General features: G+C 37.6%; 1 protein-coding gene across 1 annotated transcript in view; it reads right to left on the reverse strand.

Annotated features, from left to right (window-relative positions):
- TMC1 (transmembrane channel like 1) overlaps positions 1 to 15,565 on the reverse strand; it is a 118,405-nt gene that overhangs the window by 90,968 nt on the left and 11,872 nt on the right. The window contains exons 3-4 of the mRNA XM_072779409.1: positions 10,756 to 10,927; positions 2,982 to 3,110 (exon numbers count right to left, since the gene is read on the reverse strand). Of these exons, the coding sequence (XP_072635510.1) occupies positions 2,982 to 3,110; positions 10,756 to 10,927 (301 nt within the window). The remainder of the gene's footprint in view (positions 1 to 2,981; positions 3,111 to 10,755; positions 10,928 to 15,565) is intronic.

The raw sequence follows: 15,565 nt of genomic DNA on the forward strand, positions 1-15,565 counted from the left end.
TTGAACTCATGACCCTGAGATCAAGACCTGAGCTGAGATCAAGAGTCAGATGTTTAACAGACTGGACCACCCAGGCATCCCTGGATTTTATTTTTTAAGATTTTATCTATTTATTCATGAGAGACACACAGAGAGAGGCAGAGACATAGGCAGAGAGAGAAGCAGGCTCCCTGAAGGGACTCAACCCTGTGACTCCAGGATCACGACCTGAGCCAGAGGCAGACGCTCAACCACTAAGCCACCCAGGTATCTCATTTCTGGATTTCCTTAATGTAAAATCTCCTACTTTTCAATGTTTGGCAACAAGGAAAAAATGTTATAAAAAATATACCCCCCAAATGGCTAAAATGGTAAATTTTGTTATATATGTGAATGAAAAATGAAAAAATAACAAAAGAAAAAGAAACAAAAAGCATTTGGGCTGAATAAAAACCTAACATTCAGATCTACGACCTAGATTGAGTCTCAGACTCCCCATTTTCAACCTCTGCCCTAACAACAGAGCCTGGTATTGCCTTCCTGGCACCCCAATCCCTACCTCTCCCCCATTCCAAAAATGGGTTAATTCCTGGACTCAGCTCAAGGACCCAAGTTCTGGAATCTGCTACAGGGTTACCCTGAGTACACTTGGAACACCTGAAAGGAGCTTGGCCCCAGATTCTGCCAAATTGTCAAGATGCTCTATTCTTCATTGGAATGGCAAAATCAGTTGCCCATCCAGACTACTACCAATGTGTCACCATCCCCTAGGGTTCCCGTGGTTGTCCCCGGCTGGGTCTGCTTCCACCCAGCCCTGCCATGTCTCACACCCTCTCCATCTCTCCTGTCACGCTGCAGGGGACCAGGCAAGATTGACTCTGTCCTGAGAGGAAGTGATAAGTACAACTTGTGCTTCCCCTCTGTGTGCTATGTTCCAACACCATGCTAAGCATTTTATGTAAATTATCTCATCTTATGATTCCAATAACCCTGTAAATTAGCATAATTTCATAAGGAACCTGAATGTCCGGCAGCCCCGGTAGTGCAGCGGTTTAGCGCCGCCTGCAGCCCGGGGTGTGATCCTGAGGACCCGGAGCAAGCCCCATGTCAGGCTTCCCGTGTGGAGCCTGTTTCTCCCTCTGCCTGTGTTTCTGCCTCTCTCTCTCTTTCTGTGTCTCTATGAATAAATAAATAAAATCTTTAAAAAAAAAAAAAAAAAAAGGAACCTGAATGTCAGAGAGCTACACAATTCACTCAAATTTGCACAGCCATTAAGTGGAAGGTCTGAGATTCAGATTGGAATTAGAAGCCCATTCCTACTCCGCTGCCCCACATGAGAGATACAGAAAAGGGAGGAGGGTATTTCTACACCTTCTGCAGGTGGAAAGGGAAGATGCACTCTTTGGCATTCTTACTCAATTTCACACCCATGCTTGGAAGGTTCACAATACTACTGCTTTCCAATTTTATCCCTTTCTACATACGATTACCTGTGGTTTCCAGTATGGGGGATTTCACGGGCAGTAATATTTCAAAATACATTTTGGAAGCAACATAAAGCAGTTGCCAAATTTGTATTTTGCCAAGTAAGGATATTTTTAAACCTATCATTTAGCATCATTTTCACTTCATTGAATGAAAACTATTTTAACAGACACATGCACACGTGTGCACACACATGCACACATACACGTGACCAGCTTCATGGAACCAGGAACTCTGCTTGCCTTTGCTGTCATTCATGGCTGGTGCCTACAAGTAAGTGCACATGGAGTTCCCAGCCTACTACTGCGCTGTTCCAGAAGGTTGCTGGGAAGACCATTGTTTGGAACTTAGGAAACTTGAGTCCACAAAACAAAACAATGCCATTATAAATGATGGCTAGGTTCTCATTTCACAGGACAGATCTAGAATATCTTGTTTGATTTTAGATATGAGGTAGCTGATGCCCCAGAAGCTAGCAAAGCCTTTAAATAAGATTTACTCTTTTGCAAAGCTAAGATTAAAAGTGAAATATCCTCATAGCTACTTCAGTTCTTTTCTCATCACCAAAGACAACGATACTATACTATAACACTAACATTATTACTTAAATAGCCTTGTGGAGAGACAGCTTTGGAAATGTACCATTAATTACAAAAATGGTTCTGAGAAAAAATGCAATCGGTAGTACAACTGAAAGATATAAACATGCTTGTTATCACAGACACGTTCCCTTTTATTCATGTCTCACCTCCCCGACAACCTTGGCAAGGTAATATAGTATGAACCTCAGAAGTGATCAGAAATGAATCTGTTCCCGTCCCTCAGAAAGAGAGAATCATTTGTCTTTTCATACAGGGAGTTGGCAAATCCATGTGTCTCTGAGTCTGTTTGTACCCTCATCAACACTCAACAGAAGAGTGAAATTGGGTCATTTATATGTCACCATGGAATAGCTATTAGCATAATCCTTAATTGGAATCTTATGTACTGTTCTGTTGGCTTAATATGCTCCCTGTGCTTTAAAGAGAACTGTCACCTGATTATATCATTTGAGGTGGGGAATCTGCAGAGGAACAAGAATGTGCAAGCCACACAAACTTGTAAAATTCAAATATATTATCTCTTTTAGAGAAATAGAAATGAATGTATTCAACTAAAAAAATTCTCAGTTCAAGGAACAAATTACTAAAAGTGACCAGAGGTTATAAGACTCTGAACAACAACGAATTTGCTCATAATTTTTTTTTAAATATAATCATTAGCTCAGCCTCTCTAGTGATGGTATGTATATATGCATACATGTACATATCTGTGATATGTGATGTGTTCACATACATGACATGTGACATATATAATATGTTGGGTACATGTCTATGACCATGAACCTTATATAAAGTAACAGTATTTTAAGTAAAAGATATATATAACACTATGTATAAAGTATAGGTAATACTCAGAGGATTTAGGAGATCAGCAATCAGGGAAAGTGTGTCTAATTACAAAAGGTGGCACCATACTTGAGAACTTCAATTTTCTTCTCCATTTTCCAAGGCTTGCATTTGACAGTAGCAATCATTTGTCTTTTCTCATCTAACTCTGCCTTCAACCTTTCCAATTCTTCTTCATCAATTTCTTCTTCTTCTTCCCTTTAAAAAAAAAGTAATAAAGTTAAATTTTGCTTGACTTAAAACTTAAAAAAGAATGCTATCAGATATTCATTCCATGTGTATCAACTTGGCTGTACATAGCAGATACCAAGACTTATAAGCATGAGAGCTTGTATCTGTCTGAATACTGATACAAGATTTCTGGAATGATTATAAGTTTAAACAATAGTGTTTACATTCTGAAGTCCTGAAACTGTTTTACCTCCACAGCCTCAAACTCTCAGAACAACAAAAATCAGTGGAATATTAGTTACAGATCTATCAACATATTTTCCTCTTTTTTGTTCCCTTGTACACTTTCCTTCACTAATTCTACATTTCATTGAAAAACATTACTTTTCAATAAGTATAGTAAATTAGAGGTGAAGATGTCTTTGAAGTGCCCTTACAAATTTGTTAGCTATGTCTCAAGAGAAAGAGAAAAATTGAAATATGGAAAAATAAAAATCTATTTCTCAAAGGTAACTTAATCTGTTAATTAAATTCAAAACTTCAGTTGATAAAATTCAACTTGAAGTATATTTGGGAGAAGCGAATCCTTTGAAGAGACCTTCAAAGGAATTTAGTTTCTCACTGAACAAATGAGATGTATCTTTTCTTTTCTATGTTCCTAGGATTGCAAAAATACTACAGGATCCAGAACTAATAAAACAAAAAACATCTAAACATGAGCAACATGATTTTAAATCAAGGAATGTAATGCTCTATTGTAAAGATTAATTTTTTTAGTGGTAGGTGTTCTATTTATTGTCACTCAAGTTATTGTCACTCAACTTCAAACTCACCCTTCTATAGTTAATATTGCGATACTGGGGCTGGGACTCTGCAGGGCACACTTCTGCTTTGGCTGGCTCAATGGCAGGCACCAACAGAAGATACTAAAGAGGGATTTGGGCTTTTCTTTGGCTTTCTGGGGTGGCACTTCCTCCTTAGTAATGATTCTTCACTGCACTAACTGGAGGGTACAGGTGAATCTATTGCCAACTTTTCCATCACTAACAGAACCAGCTTCATTACCACCCCCATAGAAACCAGCACCACTTGAGTATCACCCCCTCTTCAGTGGATTCAGCCCATTGCATTCCTCCTCAATGCTTCTAAGTATAAATTTCAACCTCTTTCCCGATAGCTGCTTCCAAAACTTGTATCATGATACTTTAGTGTTCTCTTATAACCTAGGTAACAATTATTGATACCTATCAACAGTTCTCTTAGTAAATACCTTCTGTTCAAGTAACATCTGAAGTTTCTTTCTCCTAACTAAACTCTGACTGACAAAGAAATTGTAATCTGACTCAGCATTAATCAGAAAAATACTTTGGGGCAGCCCGGGTGGCTCAGCGGTTTAGCGCCGCCTTCCGCCAAGGGTGTGATCCTGGAGACCCAGGGTCAAGTCCCGCGTGGGGCTCCCTGCGTGGAGCCTGCTTCTCCCTCTGCCTGTGTCTCTGCCTCTCTCTCTCTGTGTCTCTCATGAATAAATAAATAAAATCTTAAAAAAAAAAAAAAAGAAAGAAAAATACTTTGTTGCTCACTATTCTTGGGATGACTACACACAGTAGGACTATAGTAGAGCTGCTTTAAAGTTCCAGCTTGATGGGTCAGCCCTGGTGGCTCAGCGGTTTAGCGCCGCCTTCAGCCCAGGGCGTGATCCTGGAGATACAGTATCGAGTCCCACGTCGGGCTCCCTGCATGGAGCCTGCTTCTGTCTCTGCCTCTCTCTCTCTCTCTCTCTCTGTCTCTCGTGAATAAATAAATTAAATCTTAAAAAAAATTAAGTTCCAACTGAGGAACAGGAGGACATAGCCATAGTTCTACAGCTGACCATACAAAATGACTTTGTATTCTTTCTTTCCCATCAACCCAGTTTTTAATCATGTCATGAAATAAAAACTCATATTAATTTTCTAAAATAATATTTCTTAATAACAGTTTGATTTTTTTTGACCAATTCAGATATTTTGCTTAGAATAGTAATTCATAGTAAGAGAACAATGGATGTATACTCTAAAATACAACTCAGATTGCCATTAGGTTATTTCCATTTTAATTATTTGATGCCTATTATATAAAATCTTAGTGCTGTACAACCACAACATAAAATACTTGAAGACCTTTTTATTACATCTATAATCACATTTTTTATTTGCTTAACTTGCCAATCAGAATAATAATATGTGGGTTGGTTTGTCATAAGAGGAAAACATATGTTTTAGTAAAAATGATTGTTTTGCTTGTCAAATCACTATGTTATATATCTGAAACTAATGTAACATTGTGTGTAAATTATATTTCAATTGAAAGAAAAGATTGTTTTGTTGTTACCCAAAAAATTGTTTCCATGTAGACATAGACTAAATCTAGATTATATAGATAACTGTTTCATTGAAATCTTTATGGAAACTATCATAAGAAAAAGAAAATATGTCAAGTAACTATTAAGAATAGATTTAATTAGAAAACAATAGCAACAAAAATATTTAAGATTGATAATTCAATTGCTTAGTATTTTAAGTCTTTAACTTGCCCATCCTTCCAAAAAACTCACAATACAGTTGACCCTATAATAACATGGAGCTTGGGTGCATTGACTGTTGCGCAGTTAAAAACTCACATATAACTTTAGACTGTCCCAAAACTTAACTATTAATAGCCTTCTGATGACCTGAAGTCTTACCAATGATGTAAATAATCAATTAATACATATTTTGTAGGTTATATATATTACATACTGTAAACTAGAGAAAAGAAACAATAAAGTAAGCTAGAGAAAAGAAAATGTTAAGAAAATCACAAGGAAGAGAAAATACATTTATAGCACTGCACTGTATTTATTAAAAATAATCCATGTAAGGCAAGAATATGGAATGGAAAAAAGTCTCTTCAACAAATGATGTTGGGAAAACTGGATAGGTTCATGAAAAAGAATGAAACTGATGACTTTCTTATACCATACACAAAAATAAGCTCAAAATGGATTAAAGACCTAAATGTAAGGTACCATAAAACCATAAAAACTCTATAAACCATAAAAATTCTAAAAGAGAACACAGGCAATAATTTCTCTGACATTAGCTGTAGCAACATTTTCTTGATGTGTCTCCTGAGGCAAGGAAAACAAAAGCAAAAATAAACTATTGAGACTACATCAAAATAAAAAGCTTCTGCACAGCAAAGGAAACAATCAACAAAACCAAAAGACAACCTACTGAATGGGAGAAGATATTTGCAAATGACACAATCTGACAAAGGACTAGTATTCAAAATATATACGGAATTTATTCAACTCAACACTAAAAAAACAAATAATCCAATTTTTAAAATGGGCAGAAGACATGAACAGACATTTCTCCAAGAAAATATGCAGATGGCAGACAGACACATGAAAAGATGCTCAACATCACTAATCATTATGGAAATGCAAATCAAAACCACAATGAGATATCCCTTCACACCAGAATGGCTTAAATGGACAACACAAGACACAACGAGTGTTTGTGAGGATGTGAAGAAAAAAGAACCCTTGTGTAATGTTAGTGGGTATGCAAATAGCCACTGTGGAAAACAGTATGGAGGTTCCTCAAAAAACTAAAAATAGAACTACAATATGAACCAGTAATTCCACTACTGGGTATTTGCCCAAAGAATATGAAAACACTAATTTGAAAATATATGTGTACCACCATGTTTATTGCAGCATCATATGCAATACCCAGATTATGGAAGCAGCCCAAGTATTCATGGATAGATGAATGGATAAAGAAGATGTAGTGCATGGGAATATTACTCAGCAACAAAACAGAATGAAATCTTGCCATTTGCAACAACATGGATGAATCTACAGAGTATAATGTTAAGTAAAATAAGTCAGTCAGAGAAAGAAAAATACCATATGATTTCATTCATATGTGGATTTAAGAAACAAAACTAATAAAACCGAAAAGAAAAAAGGAAACCAAGAAATAGGCTCTTAACTATAAAGAACAAACTGATGTTTACCAGAGAAGTGGGTGGAAGGATGGGTGAAATAGGTGAAAGGGATTAAGAATACACTTATCAGGGATGCCTGTGTGTGTGGCTCAGTGGTTAAGCGTCTGCCTTTGGCTCAGGCCAGGGTCCTGGGAGCCCTGCGTCTCCCTCTGCTTGTGTCTCTGCCTCTCTCTCTCTCTGTGTCTCTTATGAATAAATAAATTAAATCTTTTAAAAAAGTACACTTATCATAATGAGCACTGAGTAATGTATCAAATTGTTCAATTGCTATATTGTACACCTGAAACTAATATGACGCTGTATATTAACAATACTAGAATTATTTTTTTTTAAAAAAAGGAAAAAAATCCATGTATAAGTGGATTCAAAACCATGTTGTTCAAGGGTCAACAGTATCTATATGTAAGTATCTTAAAGCTTTAAATTAATGAATTCCCATTTAGAATCATATAGAAAACAGTATCATCATTTAATCCAGAATCATCAAAAAATTTTAATAAATTATCTATTAGGTATGTGGATTTACCCTGTAACTACAGCTAATTTCTTTACATGCCAATTTTTAGAAAACATTTAATGGAAATCTTCCTAACACTAATTATAAACTTTCCTGCTATCTTAAATCCAGTACTTTATGAGTTTAATCTATTTTATTTCTATGATTCCTTAAAACATTATTTGAAATCTCTTCACTAACCCTCTTTTCTGATTATCCATATATATTATCCCATATAACAGTTTTGTCTTCTCTAAGGCTCCAAGGCTCCAAACAACTTTATCCTTTTTCTCTGGCACATTTATACTGTCTCACTTCACAATAATTTGTGTCTAAGTGGCCCCTCCCTTACTCTATAATGAGCTCCTAGAGAATACAGCCAATTGCATATTCATACCCATGTCTTCCAAAGAAATTAGCAAATCAGCTTCCACAGTAGTGGAGCTGAATAAATATTAATTACATAAATGTTTATGTACAGAATTCTTTCTGAATGACAGAGTTATCATCATAAGTCCAGCCCTCAAAGTCCACTAAGATAAAAGAGTGTCCCCCAAGATTAGTATGGTAGGGAAAGATAAGATAAATCCTTACACAAAATAACCCCAGACAGGTATATTTTTAAAGTCTTTGTTAATTGTTGATTGCTCCAAGCGGATCATGTTGTGCTACCAGGTATAGTTGTCTCCTGAGTTATCTTCAAATAGGCAGGTAATTAAAATATTACTTTCACCAGCATATAAGGAACTGCTTTTCCAGGAATCAAAGAAAGTGCTAATCATATTAAAAGAATATAACATAGAAATGCTTCATCTTCTAAAATGTATGGCTAATCTGTGCAAGAATGGCTTTCCATCTTAACTTTGATTTATTTAAACAACAGTTGTTGGGGGGGGAAAGGCATAATGTGCTGAATTTCTCACTGCTATGAACATATTTCTTATTCACTTAAAACTGGGTCAGGAAAAGCCTGTTATATTATTAGAAATCCTCCAAAATGTCTAAAAAGGCAGTGTTTTTTTAACTGTCTCCAAAGATAGTTAGCATTACAACCTTGGTTTTAGTTGGCTTCAAATTTTTGTCAGTGGGGGGTGGGAGTAGGAATTCCCTTAGGTGTTTCACTTGAAAGTTTAAAAGACTGGAAATGAGTTAGTCTTGTATATGTGCTGCTGAAGGGAGCACTGGAAATGAGTTAGTCTAAATAAATGTACCCTGATTTGCCCACAAATCTTTTCTCAAGATATGTTTGCTAATACATTTCCTTAAAAAAAAAAAAAAAACAACTTATCTTCAAAATAAAAAATAGAAAATGAACTTTAAAATAGGGATCAGAACCATCAATCATTACAAATAATGTATAATACTATTTAGATTCGTTACCCAAATTATGACAGTAATTATGTAATTTGAAAAGCCTTTGGACACAAAGTTCATGTTAGCTAACTGGCTGTATGGAGAAGTAGAGAGGACTAGTGGCAGGGGTGCTTGTGGGCTTCTCAGAATCGGGATGAGAGTGGTACCAGCTAAGGATAGATACTGTCGCCAGGACAACATTCTCTCAGGCAGTAGGGGCCAAGACCCAATTGATTCACATGGTTCTTTCTCTAGGGGTTGAGCATTTCGCATGACAGCCTTCAGCAGATCAAGAGAGCACAGAAATTTCCACCCAACTCACCTTTCTAAAAGGACCTCTCTGAAGCACATGTAGAGAGTAAAAGCAAATTCTGGGTCACAGCCTATATCATGCATCTATCCTATTGATGAAATAGTACTGTCAACAAGCACAGGCTTTGCTAATAGGAAATATTACTACGTCATGATAGTGACAACAATAAGACATAGAACTTAAAAGAGTAAGATGATTTTTTTTTGTTTTTTAAAAGTAAAAAGCATAAAAAAACTTAAAAGGAAAATAGGATAAAAAATCCCAGAGGCAACATTTAAAGAAGGTGGTGTCTTGATATTCAAAGATGAAAGAAATGAGCTTGGGGAGGAAGAGACAGGAAGAGAGGGTAGGAGGATTTAAAAACTGAAGTCAATAAAAATATGATGAAGAAGTGCATGGGGTTATCTCTCTATTTTAAAAAGAATCATCATCTATCAATGCTAAGCTTCTCTACTATCCAAAATTTTCATACGATTGTATTTATAATTTTTTATGAAAAGGAAAGTAAAAGCTAGCTGTTGAACACTAGTTTGTGTCATTTGGGGGGGACATCTTAGAAGTTCCTCTTCATCCCAAGTCCTAGGAGTGTTTTGGAGGAGATCTCATCATCTCCTGATGGTTCTCATGACCCTACTACCTGGAAACAACATAATAGCTGTTCTCTTAAAGCCTTTCCAAGGGGTCTGGGTTTTCCATTATTGGATGTGATACATGCACACCTTTCTTACTGGCCTGCCATCTGCAAATTTCCACAAAGCAAAGACTCAAAAATTATTTTCCTGAATTTTTCCTAAATGGTATTTAATATACTATTTTATACAAAGTCAACACTCGGTGAAATGTTTGCCTGGTGGAAATGATAGATGTCAGGTTGTGTTAAAAAGGAAATGACAACCCCAATACTCTGTAACATGGGCCAGCACTTTTTTTTTCTATAAAAGAGCAAATGGTTAATATTTTAGGCTTTGAGAGCTACATACAGCTTTATCCTATATTTCTTTGGTTTTGTTTGTTTGTTGTTGTTTAATCAACAGCTCTTTAAAGCTGAAAGAACCACTCTTCACTCTTGGTCTGGAATTAGCCATATTTTATAACCCCTGCTCTATAAGGTCAAGTGATTTGGGCTCATGTTTTAGGGATTTTCCATTTCACTTTGATAACAACGCATATCATCTATGGAAGAACTTCAAAATATGTTAATAACCAATGATAGTTTAGATCTCACATAAGAAAATTTCTCCTAGTCCATTTTTAATATGTATATTCATTTTAGAATTCTATTTAAATTTTATTTTATTTTTTTTAATTTTAAAATACATTTAACTAAGTGGAGTAAAATGGCAACATCAAATTAAACCTGTTCTTCCTAAAAATAGTTTTCAAGGCCACAGAGCACCTAAAGGGAGTGGTCTTCTTTCCAAGTTAGGCACTTGTGAACAAGTCACAATCCCAGTTACAGATCAGAGTTCACTTACGCTCCTCTCTTCAGCCTCCTCCTCCTCTCCTTCTCTCTGGCCTTCCTTGTTTCTTCATCCTCTGGTTCAGGCTCCGGGTCATCCTCACTGATCACATCTCTGGTCCGTTTCCTCTTTGGTCTCAAGCTCTCTCTTCGAGGTAGTTTATCTTCCTCCTCCTCTTCTTCTTCACCTAAACACAGCAGTGAATACTTCGATGATCGATATCAGAAAGTGCTCTCTCCCACTACCAAATGTCTGTTTAGTGTTTTAGTGACCATGGTCACATATGAGAGCACAATCCAGCAAGTCTCCACATCATGATAAGATGTATGCATGGAATATATATATATATATATTCCATGGCTTGCAATTCAAATACACTTATCTATATTCTCATTTTTTGATGTGTGGTTCATCTACTCAAATATGTGAATGTGGATCACAAAATTTTAATAATTCATAGAAACCCAGTCTTCATTTTTTTGGGTTACTAGATGACTTAGAGTTCAATATTATACCATGATCTCTAAGACCAAGTTTAGAGGTTACCGATCTAACGCATAAGGATGAAGTGATCAACCACTATATGTTTGCCACCACTTCTATCCTAGAACAAAGGACGAGAAGGACAAAATGCAATAAACTAGAGTAATTTTGAAGAAACTAATTCAGACCTTGGAATTTTTCCTAATTCAAATGATCTTTATTTTTTATTCCATGGTTTTTTCTTCTTTTTCCTGAATATTTCCCTTTCTTAAATGAAATTGATACCGAGTATATTTATATACATAAATACTTGCTTGATGATAGTATCTTTATGAATAGAAATATATAACATGTAAATTTAACATAAAACTGAGAGAAATGGCATTTTATTTTGTTCATCAACTAGCAATTAATGCCTCATGTGTCCATAACTTCACCAGAATCTTCCAGATAGAGAAAGAATCCAGTTCCTTCCTTGACAGTTTATAACATACACTCTTACTTCACTTTCATCTTTTTGCTTCTTCTGATATTTAGAATTACCTATTATTAAAAAATCTACTCCTCTCAGAAGGTACTATAGGGAAAAATTGTACTTTGGTGGGAAACTATGAATTCTCTGCAATGTACCCTGTTGTGTTATCTGATTCTATGGGAGCTATTTTGTAATTTTGAAAGTTATAGATCACTAGAAAGCAATGCAAAATAATTCTTGTCTGTAGATCTGCACATGAACTCAGTCCAGTGTAGAGACAATCTTCCCTCATCAGGAAAAATAACCTCCCACAAAACAGTAGTGCCTCCATTTGCACAATCATTTCAATAGCCCTGATCTATAAATGTATCTATTCTTTGGATTTTCCTTTGACCTGGTTGTAACAACTCACTAGGGTCCTCATTCATTCATTAAACATGTTCATTTTTACATGTGTGTGTCATGATTTTATTTATTTTTAATTTTTTAAGGTTTTCTGTTTTTCAGTTTTATTTTTATTTATTTTTTAAAAAAAGATTTTTATGAGATGGGGCAAGATGGCAGAGGAGTAGGGTCCCCAAGTCACCTGTCCCCACCAACTTACCTAGATAACTTTCAAATCATCCTGAAAACATACGAATTCGGCCTGAAACTTAAAGAGAGAACAGCTGAACACTACAGTGAGAAGAGTTTGTGCTTCTATCAAGGTAGGAAGTGGAAAAAAAAAATTAAAAAACATCCAGTGGGGAAGGAGTCCCCAGGAGGAGCCGGGCTAAGAGGGGCGGCAAGAGCCCCCAGGACAGGAAAGCCCAGCCAGGGAGAAGCAGGAGTTTCACCAATCCTCCCGGATGGAAAGGCGCTACAGGGAGCTCGGGCAGGATCCCAGGAGCGGCAGGGATGCCCTCAGGCTCCCAGGGACACTAACAGAGGAGGGGCGCCCCGGGGAGAGTGTACCACACACCCCGGGCCAAGCTCCCTAAACAGCTAGAGCGCCCCGGCAAGGCCCTGGGAGCAGTTCGGTGTTGGCTCTGGTGGCGGCTGTGTGGAGGGGCTGCCTGGCCGGGAGGGCGATTCCAGTGGCGCAGGCCCCAGAGCCTAGGGTGCCGGGGGACACAGCCCAGGATCCGGCGCTCCCCTGGGACAGGCGGAGGTGAGGAGGGCACAGGACAGCGAGGACGCTCCTGCCACCTGGCCAGCCGAGCTGTGCAGGTCAGTGCCCCCCACACCCAGAGCATCCAGGCCCCTGCAGCCTGGGAGCTGCAGGAGTTCCTGCGGGAGCTGACTCCAGGGCTGGGGAGCTGACTGCCGCCACTGTTGTTGTTCCTCCTGGTGTCACCTTGTACCTGGGACTGAGCAAGGCCACCAGGGAGCAGGGACCTCACAGGATAAACAGCTCCCACTGAACCCTACACCTGGCAGGGGGCAGGGCAGCTCCCCCAGGTGCACACACCTGAGAATCAGCACAGCAGGCCCCTCCCCCAGAAGACCAGCTGGAAGGACAGGGGAAGAGCAAGTTCTTGACCAAGCAGCGCTGGAAAGTTCCAGGGGAAGTCTAGGGACTTAGTATATAAGATCAGAGGATACTCCTCCTTGTTTTTTGTTTTCTGTTTGTCCCCACCCCCTTTTTTTTCTCTCTTTTTCTCCTTTTTCCAGTACAACTTGTTTTTAGCCACTCTGCACTGAGCAAAATGACTAGAAGGAAAAACTCACCACAAAAGAAAAAAATCAGAAACAGTACTCTCTCCCACAGAGTTACAGAATTTGGATTACAATTCAATGTCAGAAAGCCAATTCAGAAACACAATTATAAAGCTACTGGTGGCTCTAGAAAAAAAGCATAAAGGATTCAAGAGACTTCATGATTGCAGAATTTAGATCTAATCAGGCCGAAATTAAAAATCAATTAAATGAGATGCAATCCAAACTGGAGGTCCTAACGATGAGGGTTAATGAGGTAGAAGAATGAGTGAGTGACATAGAAGACAAGTTGATGGCAAGGAAGGAAGCTGAGGAAAAAAGAGAAAAACAATTAAAAGATCATGAAGATAGGTTAAGGGAAATAAATGACAACCTCTGAAGGAAAAATCTACATTTAATTGGGGTTCCAGAGGGAACCGAAAGGGACAGAGGACCAGAATGTGTATTTGAACAACTCATAGCTGAGAACTTCCCTAACTTGCGGGGGCAAACAGGCATTCAGATCCAGGAGACAGAGAGATCCCCCCTAAAATCAATAAAAACCATTCAACACCTTAACATTTAATAGTGAAACTTTAATAGTGAAATAGTGAAATTTCAAAGATAAAGAGAAGATCCTTAAAGCAGCAAGAGACAATAGATCCCTAACTTATATGGGGAGAAGTATTAGGTTAACAGCAGACCTCTCCACAGAGACCTGGCAGGCCAGAAAGGGCTGGCAGGATATATTCAGGGTCCTAAACATGCAGCCAAGAATACTCTATCCAGCAAGGCTCTCATTCAGAATAGAAGGAGAGATGAAAAGCTTCCAAGATAGGCAGAAACTGAAAGAATATGTGCCCACCAAATCAGCTCTGCAAGAAATATTAAGGGGGACTCTGTAAAATAAAGAGGAAGTCCAAGGAAACAATCTACAAAAATAGGGACTGAATAGGTTATTCTGATGACACTGAATTCATATCTTTCAATAGTAGCTCTGAATATGAATGAGCTTAATGATCCCATCAAAAGGTGCAGGGTTTCAGACTGGATAAAAAAAATAAGTACCACCTATTTTCTGTCTACAAGAGACTCATTTTAGACCTAAGGACACCTACAGCCTGAAAATAAAAGGTTGGAGAACCATCTACCATTCAAATGGTCCTCAAAAGAAAGCAGGGGTAGCCATCTTCATATCAGATAAATTAGTTTATCCCAAAGACTGTAGTAAGAGAAGAAGAGGGATCCTATATCATACTTAAAGGATCTATCCAACAAGAAGATCTAACAATCATGAATATTTATGCCCCAAATGCGGGAGCTGTCAAGTATATCAATCAATTAATAACCAAAGTTAAGACATACTTCGATAATACACTTATACTTGGAGACTTGAATATGGTGCTTTCTACAATTGATAGATATTCTAAACACAACATCTCCAAAGAAACAAGAGCATTAAATGATACACTGAACCAGATGGATTTCACAGATATTTACAGAACTTTACATCCAAATGCAACTGAATACACATTCCTCTCAAGTGCACATGGAACTTTCTCCAAAATAGACCACAGAGTGGGTCACAAATCAGGTCTTAACCAATACGAAAAGATTCAGATTGTCCCCTGCATATTTTCAGACCATAATGCTTTGAAACTAGAACTAAACCCACAAGAAGAAGTTTGGAAGGATTTCAAACACGTGGAGATTAAAGACCATCCTGCTAAAAGATGAAAGGGTCAACCAGGAAATTAGAGAAGAATTAAAAAGATTCATGGAAACTAATGAGAATGAGGATACAACCGTTCAAAATCTTTGGGATACATCAAAAGCAGTCCTGAGGGGGAAATACATTGCAATACAAGCATCAATCCAAAAACCGGAAAGAACTCAAATACAAAAGCCAACCTTGCACCTAACGGAGCTGGAGAAGGAACAGCAAATGAAACCTTCACCCAGCAGAAGAAGACAGTTAATAAAGATTCGAGCAGAACTCAATGAAATAGAGACCAGAAGAACTGTGGAACAGATCAACAAAACCAGGAGTTGGCTCTTTGAAAGAACTAATAAGATAGATAAACCATCAGCCAGCCTTATTAAAAAGAAGAGAGAAAAGACTCAAATTAATAAAATCATGAATGAGAAAGGAGAGATCAACACCAATACCAAGGAAATATAAACGATTTT

The sequence above is a fragment of the Canis lupus genome, chromosome 1, assembly GCF_048164855.1.
Source record: "Canis lupus baileyi chromosome 1, mCanLup2.hap1, whole genome shotgun sequence".
Lineage (NCBI taxonomy): Eukaryota > Metazoa > Chordata > Mammalia > Carnivora > Canidae > Canis > Canis lupus.